The sequence below is a fragment of the Heterodontus francisci genome, chromosome 6 (assembly GCF_036365525.1).
Source record: "Heterodontus francisci isolate sHetFra1 chromosome 6, sHetFra1.hap1, whole genome shotgun sequence".
NCBI lineage: Eukaryota > Metazoa > Chordata > Chondrichthyes > Heterodontiformes > Heterodontidae > Heterodontus > Heterodontus francisci.
The window spans coordinates 115434422-115452443 of NC_090376.1; the positions used below are offsets into that span (position 1 = coordinate 115434422).

At 44.0% G+C, this 18022-nt stretch overlaps 1 protein-coding gene across 6 annotated transcripts in view; it reads left to right on the forward strand.

Annotated features, from left to right (window-relative positions):
• The window catches only part of LOC137371482 (nectin-1-like), a 250457-nt gene that overhangs the window by 115810 nt on the left and 116625 nt on the right, over positions 1 to 18022 (forward strand). For all 6 annotated transcript variants that reach the window (XR_010975229.1, XR_010975231.1, XR_010975230.1 and 3 more), the window contains one exon: positions 13260 to 13386. Coding sequence is in view for 3 of the 6 variants with exons in the window: in XM_068034145.1 (XP_067890246.1) it covers positions 13260 to 13386 (127 nt within the window). In the remaining 3 variants the exon portion in view is untranslated. The remainder of the gene's footprint in view (positions 1 to 13259; positions 13387 to 18022) is intronic.

The following is an 18022-nucleotide window of genomic DNA, read 5'->3' on the forward strand; positions in this document are numbered from 1 at the left end:
CAATGATGTCAATGTGAAACGCTGTGCAGCCTGCAGATTATTGGCCTGTGCTGCTGCCTGCCCCTGGGGAATCAACGTAAGTCTAAATAGTGTTGTTTTCTCCCCCATAGAATTTACAGCTTAGAAATAGCTCACTTGACCCAACTGGCATATACTCCACGGCTGTACTCATTTATACTTCTTCTACCATTTAGGTAATATAATATGCTTTAAAATGATAATAAAGAATCACCTCCTTCTGTGCCTTTATAACTCTATGACTCTGCGAGAAGGACATAAATATGATGAAAACCAGGTTCATCGACTGAAGAAAGGCTGATATTCAGGGGCTGAGAATAGAACTTGGGAAGGTATAATGGGCAACAATATTGGCAAATAACAATGTGGAACAACAATGGGAAACATTTAAAATGGTGTTCAACAGAGTGCAGGACAAATATATTCTGCTGAAAGGAAAGAACAAACTAAACACTCCTGAGACTCCATGGATGAATAAGGCCGTAACAGAACAATTGAGGGTTAGGAAAGAGGCATACAATAAGTACATAGACAGCAGAGGAGTGCATGATAAGGGAGAATACGAAGAGATTAGGAGAGAAGTTAAAAAAGCAACTAGGAAGGCAAAGAGAAACTATGAAATTAAATTATCAAGGAACATAAAACAAAATAGCATCAATTAAAAAAAAAGGCTGGGATGGGAATAAGACCATTAAGGTATAGACAGGATAATACCACAGGTAATGACAGAGAGATGTCAGAAATATTAAATAATTATCTCGCTACCAGGCAGATAGAACAGGGAGACATGACATTGAATGGTGAGATGAGTAATAAAGTAAATGCATTTAAAATAAAAAAAGGATGTATCGAAAAAACTAATCAAATTCAAAAAGGATAAAACACCTAAATCGGATGGATTGCATTCACACATTTTAAAATAATCTAGGGAAGAGATAGCAGCGGCATTCCTACACATTTTTAATAATTTGCTGGAAAAAGGTGTAGTGACAGAGGACTGGTTGATAGCTAACATTTCTATATTTAAAAGGGGGGACAGAACATGCCCAGTTAGCTTAACATCGGTGGGAGGAAAAATTAAGGAATTCTTACAAAAAAAAACTTAAAAAGAAAAATATAATACTGAATAGTCAATATGGATTTCAAAAGAGAAAATCTTGCTTGACCAGCATTATTGAATTTTTTGAGGAGATAAGAAAAAGATAGACAATGGTAATGCATAGATGTAATTTATCTGGATTCTCAAAAGATAAGGTGCCCTCTAATAGCGTAATAAGTAAGGTCATAGAATGCTGAGTCAGGGGACAAGTGTCAGAATGGATTGCTTGTTTTATTCATTCGGGGATGTTGGCATCACTGGACAGGCCAGCATTTATTGCCTATCCCTAATTGCCCTTGAGAAGGTGGTGGTGAACTGCCTTCTTGAACCACTGAAGTCCGATTTGATACAACTGAGTGGCTTGCTAGGCCACTTCAGAGGGCATTTCCGAGTCAATCACATTGCTGTAGGCCAGACCAGGTAAGGACAGCAGATTTCTTTCGCCAACGGACGTTAGTGCACCAGATGGATTTTTACAACAATCTAAATGGTTTCATGGTCACCACTAGACATGGCTTTTTTAAATTTCAGATTTATTAAAATTGGCTTCAAATTCCACCATCTGCCATGGTGGGATTTGAATCCATGTCCCCAGAACATTAGCCTAGGGCTCTGGGTGACTATAATAAAAACAGAAAGTGCTGGAAATACTCAGCAGGCCAGGCAGCACCTGTAGAGAGAGAAGCAGAGTTAACATTTCAGGACTGTGACATTTCATCAGAACTGGCAAAGGTTAGAAAATAATTAGGTTTTAAGCAAGTGAAGGGGTGGGAGGGGGTGGTTTGGTGGGGAAGAGAACAAAAGTAAAGGTTTGTGATAAGAGGGAAGGAGAGATTAAATAACAAAGTTGTTATGGGAGCAAGGCAAAGAGTGTGTTAATGCTTGTGGTGAAAGGCAAACCATTAGTCCAGAGAGAGTGTTAATGGCAGAGTAATGAGCAACTCTGTCCACATGAAATAAACAGGCACATGGTTAAAAAAAATAGAAAAATATTTTTAAAAAGGGCCAGTCATGCTCTGAAATTGTTGAACTCAAGGTTGAGTCCACGAGGCTGGAGAGTGCCTAATCAAAAGATCAGATGCTGCATCTCGAACTTGTGTTGATGTTCACTAGAACACTGCAGCAGGCTAAGGACAGAAATGTGGGCATGAGAGCAGGGAGGGGTGTTGAAATGTCAAGCAACCAGAAGCTCGGGGTCATGCCTGCGGACTGAGCGGAAGTGTTCCGCAAAGCGGTCACCCAATCTGCATTTGGTCTCCCCAATGTAGAGACGAGCGCATTGTGAGCAGCGAATACAGTATATTAAATTGAAGGAAGTACAAGTAAATTTATGCTTCACTTGGAAGGAGTGTTTGGGGCCTTGGATAGTGAGGAGAGAGGAGGTGAAAGGCCAGGTATTACACCTCCTGCGATTGCAGGAGAAGGTGCCGTGGGAAGGGTACGAGATGTCGGAGGTGATGAAGGAGTGGACGAGGGTGTCGCGGAGGGAACAATCCCTTTTGAATGCTGACGGGAGGGAAAGGGAAGATGTGTTTGGTGGTGGCATCACGCTAGAAGTGGCGGAAATAGCAGAGGATGTTCCTCTGGATGTGGAGACTGATGGGGTGGAAAGTGAGGACATGGGGAACCCTGCCACCTTTCTGGGAGGGAGGGGAAGGGGTGAGGGCAGAAGTGCGGGGAATTGGTCGGACACGGTTGAGCACCCTGTCAACCACAGTGGAGGGGAGTCCTCGGTTGAGATAAAAGGAAGACATGTCAGAAGCACTGTTGTGGAAGGTTGCATCATCAGAACAGATGCGTGGAGATGGAAAAACTGGGAGAATGGGATGGTGTCTTTACAGGAAACAGGGTGTGAGGAAATGTAATCGAGGTAGCTGTGGGAGTCGTTGGGCTTATAATGAATATTATTGGATAGTCTATCCCCAGAGATGGAGACAGAGAAGTCAAGGAAGGGAAGGGAAGTGTTGGAGATAGACCATGAAAAGGTGAGAGAAAGGTGGAAATTGGAAGTAAAGTTGATGAAGTTTTCCAGTTCGGGGCGGGAGCAGGAAACGGCACAGATACAGTCATCAATATACTGGAAAAAGAATTGTGGGGGGGATCCTGAGTAGGACTGGAACAAGGAATGTTCGACATACCCCACAAAAAGACATTCATAACTACGACCCATGTGGGTACCCATAGCAACACCTTTTACTTAAAGGAAGTGAGTGCAGTTGAAGGAGAAGTTGTTCAATGTGAGAACAAGTTCAGCCAGGTGGAGGAGAGTAGTGGTGGATGGGGACTGGTTGGCCTCTGTTCAAGGAAGAAGCAGAGAGCCCTCAAACCATGTTGGTGGGGGATGGAGGTGTAGAGAGATTGGACGTCCATATTGAAGAGGAGGCGGTTAGGGCCAGGAAACTGGAAATTGTCAAAATGATGTAGGGCATCAGAAGAGTCGTGGATGTAGATAGGAAGAGACTAGACCAGGGAAGAAAAGATAGAGTCAAGATAGGAAGAAATGTTAGTGAGGCAGGAACAGGCTGAAATGATGGGTCTATCAGGACAGTCCTGTTTGTGGATTTTGGGAAGGAGACTATGAGGGACTATGAGGTTGGAAGCTGTAGGGGGAAGCTCTGGGTTACTCGCCTAGTGACAACTAGCTGGCTTCAAGACAGAAAGCAAATGGTGGGAGTAAAGAGCAGTTATTCAGAGTGGCAGGAGGTAGGAAATGGTGTTCCACAAGGATCAGTGCTGTTCACAATTTACATTAACTATTTGGACTTCCGAATCAAAAACACAACTTCTAAATTTGCGGATAACACCAATAGTCAATACTGAAGAGGACAGCAAAAAATTACAGAAGGACAGATGTAAACTTGTAGAAATGACAAATACCTGGCAAATGAAGCTCCTCACACATGAATATGAGGTAGTGCATTTTGTTGGGAAGAATAGAGAGGTATGTCACTTATTCCTTGGAAGGTGCAAGTCTGGGTGAGGTAGAGGAACAAAGGAATCTCAGAGTACAAATACACTGATCACTAGAAATTGTGCCACAGGTGAGCGAGGCCATAAAAAAAAACTAAGCAGCAGGCTTTATTTCTAGAGTGATAGAATTGAAAATAGGCAGGTTATGCTAAACCTGTATCAAACCTTAGTCAGACCACACTTAAGAGTGCTGTGTGCAGTTCTGAGTGCCATTTTATGAAAAGGATATAGAGGCACGGGAGAGGGTGCAGAGAGGATTTACAAGGATGATGCCAGAAATATGTGGGTATACCTGTCAGGGAAGAATGAACAGGCTGGGTTTCTTTCCTCTTGAAAAAAGAGGGTGAAGGAGTGGCCAAATAAGAGGTCTTATAAATTATAAAAGGTTTTCATAGATTGGATACAGAGGGAATGCTTTCACATGTGGGGAAAAGCATAACTAGAGGCCATCAATATAAGATAGCCACCAAGAAATCCAGTAGGGAATTCAGAAGAAACTTCTTTATCCAAAGATTAGTGAGAATGTAGAACTTGTTACCACAAGGAATGACTGAAGTGATATATGTTGGAGCATTTAAGGGGAAGCTAAACAAGCGTATGAAGGAGAAGGGAATATAGGGTTACGATGATAGATTTAGATGAGGAAAGATGGGAGGAGGTCTGAGTGGAGCATAAACGCCAGCATGAACTGGTTGGGCAGAATGGCCTGTTTCTGTGCTGTGTATCCTATGTATGTAATCCTATGTAGTCATAGAGTCATTACAGCACAAAAGGAGGTCATTCGTTCTGTCCAGTCCATGCCTGCTCTCTGCACAGCAATCCCGTCAGTCCCATTCCTCGCTCTATCCCTGTAGCCCTGCAAGTTTATTTCCCTCGAGTGCAAATCAAATTTCCTTTTAAAATGATTAATCATCTCTGCTTACACCACACTTATAGGCAGCGAGTTACAGGTTATTATCACTTGCTGCATAAAAAAGTTCTTCCTCACATACCCCTGCATCTCTTGCTCAAAATCCTAAATCTGTCCTTATGCCATCAGCTAATGGGAACAGCTTTTCTTTGTCTACCTTATCTAAACCTGTCATTATCTTGCACATCCTTTGGTCTGAGGAAGACAACCCCAGTTTCTCCAACCTAACCATGTAACTAAAATCCCTCATCCCTGGAACCATTCTGGTAAATCTCCTCTGCACCTTCTCAAGGACCGTCACATCCTTCCTAAAGTGTGGTGACCAGTGTTACGACCAGGTGAGAAAGGTGTCTAGGGGTCTTTTACTGTCTTCACCTGGTCTTATTGTAGCAGGGTTTAATTTTTAACACACTGTGTTTTGAGTTCTCCCTTGGTGAATCCTTGTTAACCACTTTTCAATTATAAGGCAAAAAAATGAGCATAAACAGGCTTTCTTAGGTTTAAAGAAGAAAAGTGAAATTTATTAAATCTTAAACATAAACACTAATTTGGTTAACGCCTATGGATACAAGCCGCACCCCGCGCTAGCACGCATGCACGATACGCACATGCAAATAGAGACAGAAAAGAGCAGAAGAAAAAATAAAGTAGTGAGGTATGAGGCAATATCAGAAGTGTTTCATGTTACTGTGCTTCGAGCTCACTGTAGTCCTTTTGTAGGTAATTCTTGCTTTTCGTTGGGGCCCAGTATTCTTCTTAAACCTTGCTCATTGCAGGAGACTTTTCTCTCTTGGGGTTCATGTGTCTTCAATGGGTCTTCAGTTCAGTGAGAATGAGATGGGAGCAGAAAGGAGAGAGATGTTCTCAGTCCAGGGGCAAAGAGCTTTCTGTGGCAAGTTCAAATTAAAAAAAACAACAGCCAGTTAATCATGTGACTAAACTGGTCTGACCAGGTCTTCTGTGTATTGGGGAAGCAGGGACTAGTTCCTTTGTTCCAACACTGGCTGCCAGTATGCAAAAAAGGTCTTTCCGGCGAGTGGCCTGGCAATTCCTTGTGATAGGCCTTCTTTTCTTCCCATCAACAATTTTAATTTTTAATGTTCATGTGGCGAAATAATGTGTGCCTCATTCTTGGCAGGTGGGGAGCCTGCATGACACCAGAAATAGATGCAATACTCCCATTGTAGCCCAAGCAGAGCTTTTTAAAGAAGGTTCAACATAATTACCCTGCTTTTGAACTCAGTGGGCTGATCCCATTCCCAGCGCTAGCCATTTTCAAGGCGGGTAGCCACTTTGGCTCAATAATGGCTTTGTTAAGTAGAGTTAAAGGAGGCCGACTAGGAGTTGCCAGTCGGACTAGAGTTTCCCGATGTGACGTGGACAGTTACCTGCCTGGATGCAGGCACTCAGCGGCAGGCCAGGGATGGGGTCAGCACTCCAGGCAGGAGTACAGGCCCTCTCTGCATGTCAGGTTGCGGGTACAGCTAGAAGCCACCCTCTGGTGGGATTCCCCCCACCAGCCCCCATCCTCACCACCCCCAACCCCTGCCAACAATGGTGGTCTGCCTGCTGAATCTGTTCTTTATTCAAAGTTTTTAAAAAGTTGGTGAGAGGGTGCCTCCTTGTTGAAGCATCTGCTCAGTTATTTCCCCTCAGCTGCAGCCTGCTAGTACTCTCAAGCTGGAAGGCGTCTAATTGGCCCTCCAGCTTTGAGAGCCCACTGCCACCCTGAATTGGACAGAGAACCTGTCTCCATGGTAATAATGGGGGGCGGGGGGTGGGGCGCCTCAATGAAAATCTGAAAGGGTGACTGTTTCCCCCCCCCCGAGGGGGTAGGTTCAGGATCTGGAAAAAGTCCCAACATCTGTTTACTGCCCGCAGAGGAAAAATCCAGCCCAATACCTCTATTTAAGCAGCCTAAACTCTCATATGCACCACCAACTACTTTCTCAATATGTCCTGCCACCTTCAAGGATCTGTGCACATGAACCCCAAGATTCTTCTGTCCCTGCACATTCTTTAGAACTGTGCTGTTAAGGCTATATTGCCTCTCCCTATCCCTTCTGCCAAAATGCATCACCTCACACTTTATTAAATTACATCTGCCACTTGACTGCCTATTCTGCTAGCCTATCAATGTCCTGTTATTTCATCAAAAAATGTAATTAGTTTAGTCATGCACAGTCTGACTTCTACAAATCCATGCTGGCTCTCCTTAATTAACTCAAACCTGTGCCATGTGGAAACTCCAGGACAGTCCACATGTCTTGGGGGACCACATGTGTAGGAAGTGCCTCCAGCTGCTTGAGCTTGAGCTCAGGATTTCCGAGCATGGGAGGCAGCTGGAATCACTGCAGAACATCAGAGAGCAGGAGAGTTTCCTGGATCGTACCTTCCAGGTGGTGGTCACCTCACAGTGATAGCTTAGGATACCAGGTGGGCGGAACACTAGGAAGAGGCAGGAGGTGCAGGAGTCTTTGGGGTGCGTGCCACTCTCAAACAGGTACTCAGCATTGGAGACTATTGGGAGTGACATTACCCTGAAGGAGTGGAGTCCAAACCATGGCACCAATGGACAAGGGACTGTACAGCAACAAATGTACATGCTATAGGAGGAGAAGGGATAGGGTGAGGCAATATAGACTTAATGGCGCACTTCTAAAGAGTGTGCAGGAACAGAAGGACCTGGGGGTGCACGTGCATTGATCTTTGAAGGCGGCAGGACATATTGGGAGAGTAGTTAACAAAACATATGGGATCTTGGGCTTCATAAATAGAGGCATAGATTACAAAATCAGTAAAGTTATGCTGAACTTTTACAAAGCTATAGTTGGGCCCCAACAGATTAATGTTCTGGTATGTTCTGGTCACCACAATCTGGGAAAGATGTGAGTGTCCTTGAAAGGGTGAGAGGAGGTTTACCAAAATGCTTCCAGGGATGGGGGATTTTAGTTACAAGGTTAGTTTGGAAAATCTGAGGTTGTTCTCCCTGAAACAAAGGAGAGTGAGGGGAGAATTGGCCGAGGTATAAATGATTATGAAAGGCTTAGATAAGTTAGACAAGGAAAAACTGATGGAATAGGGACTAGGGGACATAGATTGAAGGTTTTGGGCAAGAGATGCAAGAGAAATGTGAGGAAGAGCTTTTTTATGCAGCGAGTGATAATAACCTGGAACTCACTGCCCATGAGGGTGGTGGAAGCGGCAACAATCAATGATTTCAAAAGGAAATTGCAAGTGCACTTGAAGGAAATAAACTTGCAGGGCTATGAGGATTGATTGGGGGCGTGGGACTGACTGGATAGCTCCACTGAGAGCAGGCATAGACTTGATGGACCAAATGGCCACCTCTATGCCGTGACGGACCCGATGACTCTCTCTGATGCCCTTTACCCTGGCACCAGGGAGGCAGCACACCAGGCAGGACTCATGATGACGGTTACAGAAACATCTGTCTGTGCCCTGAACTATGGAATCTCCTATAATGACTGAACTTTTACTCTTGCTGTTCCTTCCTGTGCAGTCCCTTGCCCCATTGGTGCCATGATCTGGACTGCACTCCTTCAAGGTGTTGTCTCTCCCAGCATTCTCTAATGCCGAGTTTGAGAGTGGCACATACCCTGAAGATTCCTGTACTTCCTGCTTCTTCCTATTCTTCCGATGGCCACCCATCTACTATCCTGAACAGTCACTGCCTGTGGAGTGACCACCTCCTGGAATGTACAATCCAGGTAACTCTCATCCTCCCTGCTGCTCCGCAGTGACTCCAGCTGCCCCTCAAGTTCGGAAATCCTGAGCTCTAGTTCAAGCAGCTGGAGACACGTCCTGCACACATGGTTATCCAAGACACATTGAAGTGACCTGAAGTTCCCACAGAGCACAGGAATTGCAAGCAACAAGTCTCAGCTGCCCATCCATGATCTAACATAACATCTCTATTCTCTCTTTTAGAATCTAGTTAGTACTATTTTTAAACTATTAATTTTAATTAATGCCTCTAGACCTGCTCTGCGCTCATACTCGTTATTAATTCCCTTAATGTTATACTTACCCTGACTGAAATTTTGAATTTCCTGGCTTCTACTTTAAATGAATGCCCAGTTTAGAGAGAGAAAAGGGAAATACTCACCAACCAGTCACTTAGCTGCTTTCCTGTGATGTCACACTTTGATTTTTCTTCTCTTGTCTTTCGAACTCACTCACTCTGACTCCCACTGACTCCCCGCCACCGCTTTTAACTGTGGGTTTCTGGAACTGTTCTCTCTCCAGCTCAATCAATCTTGACTTACCCACTGACTACCTGCTGCCCCTTTTAACTGTGAGTCTCCGGCACTGTTCTCTCTCAGGCTCGATCGCTCTGAGCACACTTATACCATACTACCCCGTATCTGTCTGTTCCCTGCTCCCTCCTGTATATAATTAAGCCTCTGCATAAATGCATCAGTGCTCTTTGCTTCAGCTAGTCCAAGAGGCAGCAAGATCCACATTTTCCACACAATTTTTTTTATTATTTCATGGGATGTGGGCGTCGCTGGCAAGACCAGCATTTGTCGCTAATCCCTAATTGCCCTTTAGAAGATGGTGCCGAGCCACCTTCTTGAACCATTGCAATCCATCTGGTGCAGTTAGGGAGGGAATTCCAGGATTTTGAACCAGCGACAGTGAAGGAATGGCGATATAGTTCCAAGTCAGGACTGTGTGTTTCTTGGAGGGGAAGATTATGAGGTGATCTAATTGCGGAGTTTAATATGATTAACGGATAGGATAGGTAGAAAGAAACTATTTCCTCTGGTGAGGGAGCCCAGAAGAATGGAATCCTTTTGTGCTGTAAATGACTCTGTGGCTCAAAGGAGGGGGGAAATCATATAAGGGTGATGTCAGTCAGTACTTCTTCACACAAATAGGGTAGTGGAAACCTTGAAATCTCTCTGAGTGGCTATTGAGGCTAGGTCAATTAAAATTTCAAAAAAAAGATGAATAGATTTTTAATAGGCAATTTTTTAAGGGATATGGGTCAAACGCAGGTACCTGGAGTAAGCATTCAGATCAGCCATGATTTAAGTGAATGGCAGAACAGGTTCAAGATGTTTTGTTAATTCATTCACAGGATGGGGGCATTACTGGCAAGGCCAGCATTTAATGCCCATCCCTAATTGGCCTTGCGAAGGTGGTGGGGAGCCGCCTACTTGAATCACTGCAGTCTGTGTGGTTTAGGTACTTCCACAGTGCTGTTAGGTAGGGAGTTCGAGGATTTTGACCCAACGACAATGAAAGAACGGTGAAATATTTCCAAGTCAGGATGTTGTGTGACTTGGAGGGGAACTTGAAGGTGGTTGTCTTCCCATGCACCTTGTCCATCTAAGAGGAAGTGTTATGGAAGAAAACTTGGTGAGTCACTGCAGTGCATCTGAATGAGAGGCTGAATAAATTGGGCCTATACTCTCTGGAGTTTAGAAGAATGAGAGGTGATCTCATTGACACATACAAGATTCTGAAGGGGCTTGACAGAGTAGGCACTGAGAGGTTGTTCCCCCTGTCTGGGGAATGTACAACATGGGCACACAGTCTTGGGCCGATTATTTAGGACTGAGATAATGAGCAATTTCTTCTCTCAGGTTGTGAATCTTTGGAATTCTATACTTCAGAGGGTATGGATGCTCCATCATTGAGTATATTCATGACTGAGATGGATAGATTTTTGATCTCTCAGGTAATTGAGGGATATGGGGAGTGAGCAGGAGATCAGCCACGTTTATATTGAATGGTGGAGCAGGCTCAAGGGGCCGAATGGCCTAGTCCTGTTCCTATTTCTTATGTTCTTAGCTGCCACAAGCCCAGACTGGCAATTATTCCCTTCAGGATTTGGCCAGCTCAGTTAGTAGTGGTGCTACTGAGGCACTCTTGGTGATGGACTTTGACATTCCTCCACTCTCATTGTATGTCCTAATTCCTAAGTTCCTAAATTTGAAGATGTTAAGTTAAAGTTGTAGCTGCAAGCTGCAATGATAATGGAATGAAACTTTGAAAAGACGATATTGTTGAGTGTTGGGCATCTGTTTTAAAATAGCAGTTTATTTTGCTGGGTGCAATCAGGGACCAATAATAATGTCAGCAGAAATTTAATGGTGCTGCCATTGACAAATTCAAGAATAGAACCAGACAATTTGCCAGTGGGGCTGTGATGGGACCAGGCTGCTGGGTTTCAGAAGATTAAGCCTATGCCTCATGGGACCAAAATCCCCACCATGACCTGGCAACAGCCAATGGAGGGGCCAGAATAAGCCAGTAAGTATTTAAGTTAACCTTTCCTGCAGATTCCACGTAAGCCAGGAGGAGCCCACACTTGCCTCTCTTCTCCAAGGGCCACGTCGTTTGTGGCACCAACTTCAAGCGAGGGACGCTTCCCTTGGGTCCTTGGACTCCCAACCCAGTTTTGGACAGGAGGCAGTGCTGCAGTATTTGAATAAGGCCTGGGAGTTAAAATGTCCCAGGTCTCAAACTGACGTCTCCCTCCCAGCCTACACCCCACCTGGCTTGCTCCTCCCGCCCCACGTTTGATCAACCATATTGTATTAGCTGTTAACAATCTGCAGCTGTTTGATAGACTGATCAATAATTTTAATCAGCAGCTGTACTAAATGATTTTTCTAATATAAAGCAGAAAATGCTGGAAATATTCAGCAGGTCAGGCAGCATCTGTGGAGAGAAAGAAGATTAATATTTCAGGTCGATGACTTTCATCAGAACTGGAAAAGTTAGAAATGTAACAGGTTTTAAGCAAGTGAAAAGAGGGAAGGTAGGAAAAACAACAAAAGTAAGGTGATAGAGTAGAAGCAAGAAGAGACAACATTACAAAATTGTTTGTGGGAAAGGGAGTGGTAATGGGACAAGTAAAAAAACAAAAGATGTGTCTAGAGGAGAGATAAATGGCAGAATGATGAAAGGCTGCTGTCCAAAAGCGAAAACAAGAGTGAAACCAAAGCCTGCAAAGAGAAAGGAAACGGACGGGGCAGAGGTTACAGTCCAAAATTATTGATCTCATTGTTGAGTCTGGAAGGCTGCAGAGTGCCTAATCAAAAGATGAGGTGCTGTTTCTTGAGCTTATGTTGAGTTTCATTGGAACTTTTAACAGTGGATACGGAAGGAGCAAAGAGGGAGGGGTTTTAGGGAGGGAGTTCCACAAGCTAAGTAAGAGACAGCTGAAATTCTGTTCTGTTATTCATACTGAAACAGAGAAAGAGAGGGTTGCAAAACCTGCCGATGGCCCAGACTGGAGGGATTTGAGGCAGGAGGTAGATACAGAAGTAGGGTGAGTTAGGATCTTGGGGGCATTTAAAATTTCTGCTTGTCCATAGGCATTTTTTGAGGCCACATGAAATGGATCTCTCTCAACACCATCTACAAGTCAATATACACTGTTGGGATAATGTTAGTTTAACTCACTGGTTAAGGCGGCACAGTGGAGGGCGGCACAGTGGCGCAGTGGTTCGCACCGCAGCCTCACAGCTCCAGCGACCCAGGTTCAGTTCTTGCCACTGCCTGTGTGGAGTTTGCAAGTTCTCCCTGTGTCTGCGTGGGTTTCCTCCGGATGCTCTGGTTTCCTCCCACAGCCAAAGACTTGCAGGTTGATAGGTAAATTGGCCATTATAAATTGCCCCTAGTATAGGAAGGTGGTAGGGAAATATAGGGACAGGTGGGGATGTGGTAGGAATATGGAATTAGTGTAGGATTAGTATAAATGGGTGGTTGATGGTCAGCACAGACTTGGTGGGCCGAAGGGCCTGTTTCAGTGCTGTATCTCGAAATAAAAAAAAATTTTTTAAAATGGCTGGGATGGTGGAAATCCATTTTACAACCCACCTAATTTTACCTTCCATCTGGTAAGTTAGGCTATAGCTATCCCTTGTATTTCACATGTGTCCTTATGCAAAAGTACTGGAACAGCCCATTGCTCTTTTTAAAATTTAGAAACAGCCTCAATTTTTTTTTTTGTAATTTTGAAGTTCTACCTAGTTAGTCCACTGCGCAACAGCTGTGTCAGAGTAAAACACATCATGGAAGTCAATAAAGAACCCCTCCAATTATCTGTCTCCCTTTCCTCCTTAAAGACCCTGCTTAAAACACCCTCTGACCAAGCTTTTAACCTCCTTTTGTTCAGCATCCATATTTGTCTGATTGCACCTAGGACATTTTTCTATGTTAATGGTGCTATGTTATTGTTGTATTCATATGACAGAACTTATTAAATTTATTTAATTGCAGGTGAGCATCAGCCACGTCAATATATAGTATTATTCATCATAATTGTGGTCCTCTTAATTATGCTCGGCATTCTCGGCTTTCTTTATTATAAGAAAATACCGATCAGCAAAGAAGTCTCCCCAAAAGAGTAAGTATTTGTATATAGAATTCATACCCTGGGGTTTGGCAAAGTGATATTATTCTAATACCAGTGGTTGCAGTGCTTCAGTCTTGTTTCTGTCCGATTCACAGCACTAAGACTGTCTGGTCAAAGCCACTAATGACTGAGATCACAACAAGCTATCCTTCCTTATCCTCCTTGAGCTCTCCATGGCTTTTAATTCATTTCCCTTCACTGTCTCGTCTCTGTGTTGCACCTCCATGGCATCTCCCTGTCAAGGTCTCATCCTACTTGAACCAACTGAGTCTTCCCATGCAATCATGGGCAAATCTGCCATACCACTGGCTTCATGTAGTCACCCTCTTTTTTACTTCATTCATGGGGTGTGGGCATCTCCAGTCCAGGTAAAGACAGCAGATTTCCTTCCCTAAAGGACATTAATGAACCAGATGAGTTTTTATGACATTCAGTGGTAGTTTCATGGCACCATTATTGAGATTATCTTTCAATTCCAGATTTTTATTAATTTATTGAATTTATTAATGGATTGAATTTAAATTCTACCAGCTGACATGGTGGGATTTGAACATACATCCCCAGGGCATTAGCCTAGGCCTCTGGATTATTAGTCAGTGACATTACGACTACATCACCTTTCATTTACATGTTACCTCTTAAGAGCATGATCGGCAAGCATGAGATCACCTTCCATATTGATGGTGAGGGACCCAATTCTCTTCTGCCATAGCCTTAACTTCAATACTTTTGCTGTACTGTCCAATGGCCTGTCTGACATGAAGACATGAATTTTTCCAGCTCAGCATGAACTGCTTGGCACTGCCTTTCATAATTCCATTACTACATTTCTGAATTCAGTCAGTGCACCTCTCTTCCCATCCCTGCACTATTCTCTCCCAGCCTCCTCCAAAGAACTAGCCTTGACTCCCTTCTGTTCCTTATCTGTATGTTACCATCGTTAACATAATCCAAGGCACATTGACAGATATGTGCTGATAACACTTAGCTCCACCTCGCCACCATTTATCGATCTCTTGACTGCCTCCATGTTGTTCAGAATCAAGTCACAACTCCCTACAGCTTAGTGCTGAGATGTCTACCCTCTTACAATTACTGCTCCATCTTCCTCCACGGCCATAGTCTAAGCTGAATCAGAATGTTCACCATCTTGGCATCCTGTTTGAACCTCAGCCAAGCTTTAAAGAAAGAGAAAGAACTTGCATTTATATAGTGCTTTTCATGTCCTCAGAATGTCCCAAACCACTTCACAGTCACTGAAATGTAGGAAACATGGCAGCCAATTTGCACACATCAAGGTCCCACAAACAGCAGTGTGATCATGACCAGATAATCTGTTTTTAGTGATGTTGGTTGAGGAATAAACTTTAGCCTGGACACCAGGAAGAATTTACCTGGTCTGCTTTGAAATAGTGCCAAGAGATCTTTTACATCCACCTGAGAGAGCAAACTAGGCCTAAAGACATCGCCTCCAACGATGCAGCATTCCCTCAGTACTGCAGAGGGAGTGATTCTGTGCTCAAGTCTTTAGGGTGGGACTTGAACCCACAACCCCTGACTCAGAGGCAAATTAGACAGGGCTGGCACCTTAAATATCAGGAATGGTAGCACAGTTGTATTGTTGCTGTACTAGAGGCCGTGACCAATGCTGTGGAGACACAAGTTCAAATCTCATCATGGCGGTGGTGGAATTTAAATTAACTAATAAACCTAGAATTAAAGAACTAGTCTTAGGCACCATAATATGTGTCGGTATCACCTCTAATCTCAATTCCACCAATGCCCCCCTTTCCAGTCTCTCATTGTCCACGCTTCATAAGCTCCAATTTGACCAAAGCTTTGTAGCACATGTCGTGTTCCACACAAAGTCCTGCTTACCCAACACCCCTATCCTACCCTCACTGTCCTGCAATGGCTCCCATCTCCCTGATGTATCCAACTCAAAATCATTTCTTTGTCTATAAACTCTTCCTGGTCTTGTCTGCTCCAGCCCTACCTTGTCTCTTCAAGGCTCCAATCTTATAAGAGGCATATAAATTCGCCAGAAAAAACAACAGACCTGAGGATTGGGAGCAGTTTAGAATTCAACAAAGGAGGACCAAGGGATTGATTAAGAAAGGGAAAATAGAGTACGAGAGCAAGCTTGCGGGGAACATAACAACTGACTGTAAAGGTTTCTATAGGTATGTGAAGAGAAAAAGATTGGTGAAGACAAATGTAGGTCCCTTACAGTCAGAAACAGGGGAATTTATTATGGGGAACAAAGAAATGGTTGACCAACTAAATGCATACTTTGGTTCTGTCTTCACAAAGGAGGACACAAATATCATACCAGAAATGTTGGGGAACACAGGGGTTAGTGAGAGAGAGGGACTGAAGGAAATCAGTATGAGTAGAGAAATGGTGTTGGGGGAATTGATGGGATTGAAGGCCGATAAATCCCCAGGGCCTGATGGTCTGCATCCCAGAGTACTTAAGGAAGTGGCCCTAGAAATAGTGGATGCATTGGAACAGTTCCTACAGATTGGAGAGTAGCTAATGTAACCCCACGATTTAAAAAGGGAGGTAGAGAGAAAAAAGGGAATTCTATACCAGTCAGCCTGACGTCGGTAGTGGGGAAAATTCTGGAGTCCGTTATCAAAGGTTTTATAGCAGAGCACTTGGAGAACAGTGGTAGAATCGGGCAGAGTCAGCAGGGATTTACGAAAGGGAAATCATGCTTGACAAATCTACTAGAATTCTTTGAGGATGTAACTAGTAGAGTTGATGAGGGGGAGCCAGTGGATGTGGTTTCTTTGGACTTTCTGAAGGCTTTAGACAAAGTCCCACCTAAGAGATTAGCATGTAAAATTAAAGTGCATGGGATTGGGGGCAGTGTATTGCGATAGATAGAAAATTGATTGGCAGACAGGAAACTGTCTTTTTCCGAATGGCAGGCAGTGACTAGTGGGATACGGCAGGGATCGGTGCTAGTACTGCAGCTATTCACAACAGGCGAGCCTGACGTCAGTGGTAGGGAAGCTGCTGGAGAAGATACTGAGGGATAGGATCTATTCCCATTTGGAAGAAAATGGGCTTATCAGTGATAGGCAACATGGTTTTGTGCAGGGAAGGTCATGTCTTACCAACTTAATAGAATTCTTTGAGGAAGTGACAAAGTTGATTGATGAGGGAAGGGCTGTAGATGTCGTATACATGGACTTCAGTAAGGCGTTTGATAAGGTTCCCCATGGTAGGCTGATGGAGAAAGTGAAGGCGCATGGGGTCCAAGGTGTACTAGCTAGATGGATAAAGAACTGGCTGGGCAACAGGAGACAGAGTAGCAGTGGAAGGGAGTTTCTCAAAATGGAGACGTGTGACCAGTGGTGTTCCACAGGGATCTGTGCTGGGACCACTGTTGTTTGTGATATACATAAATGATTTGGAGGAAAGTATAGGTGGTCTGATTAGCAAGTTTGCAGACGACACTAAGATTGGTGGAGTAGCAGATAGTGAAGGGGACTGTCAGAGAATACAGCAGAATATAGATAGACTGGAGAGTTGGGCAGAGAAATGGCAGATGGAGTTCAATCAGGGCAAATGCGAGGTGATGCATTTTGGAAGATCCAATTCAAGAGTGAACTGTACAGTAAATGGAAAAGTCCTGGGGAAAATTGATGTACAGAGAGATTTGGGTGTTCAGGTCCATTGTTCCCTGAAGGTGGCAACGCAGGTCAATAGAGTGGTCAAGAAGGCATACGGCATGCTTTCCTTCATCGGACGGGGTATTGAGTACAAGAGTTGGCAGGTCATGTTACAGTTGTATAGGACTTTGGTTCGGCCACATTTGGAATACTGCGTGCAGTTCTGGTCGCCACATTACCAAAAGGATGTGGATGCTTTGGAGAGGGTGCAGAGGAGGTTCACCAGGATGTTGCCTGGTATGGAGGGCGCTAGCTATGAAGAGAGGTTAAGTAGATTAGGATTATTTTCATTAGAAAGACGGAGGTTGAGGGGGGACCTGATTGAGGTGTACAAAATCATGAGAGGTATAGACAGGTTGGATAGCAAGAAGCTTTTTTCCAGAGTGGGGGATTCAATTACTAGGGGACACGAGTTCAAAGTGAAAGGGGAAAAGTTTTGGGGGGATATGCGTGGAAAGTTCTTTACGCAGAGGGTGGTGGGTGCCTGGAACGCGTTGCCAGCGGAGGTGGTAGACGCGGGCACGATAGCGTCTTTTAAGATGTATCTAGACAGATACATGAATGGGCAGGAAGTAAAGAGATACAGACCCTTAGAAAATAGGCGACAGGTTTAGATAGAGGATTTGGATCGGTGTAGGCTTGGAGGGCCGAAGGGCCTGTTCCTGTGCTGTAATTTTCTTTGTTCTTTATATATTAATGATTTAGATGAGGGAATTAAATGTAATATCTCCAAATTTGCAGATGACACAAAACTGGGTGGGAGGGTGAGTTGTGAGGAGGATGCAGAGAGGCTTCAAGGTGATTTGGACAAGTTGAGTGAGCGGGCAAATGCATGGCAGATGCAGTATAATGTGGATAAATGTGAGGTTATCCACTTTGGTACCAAAAACAGGAAGGCAGATTATTATCTGAATGACTATAAACTGAGAGGGAGGAATATGCAA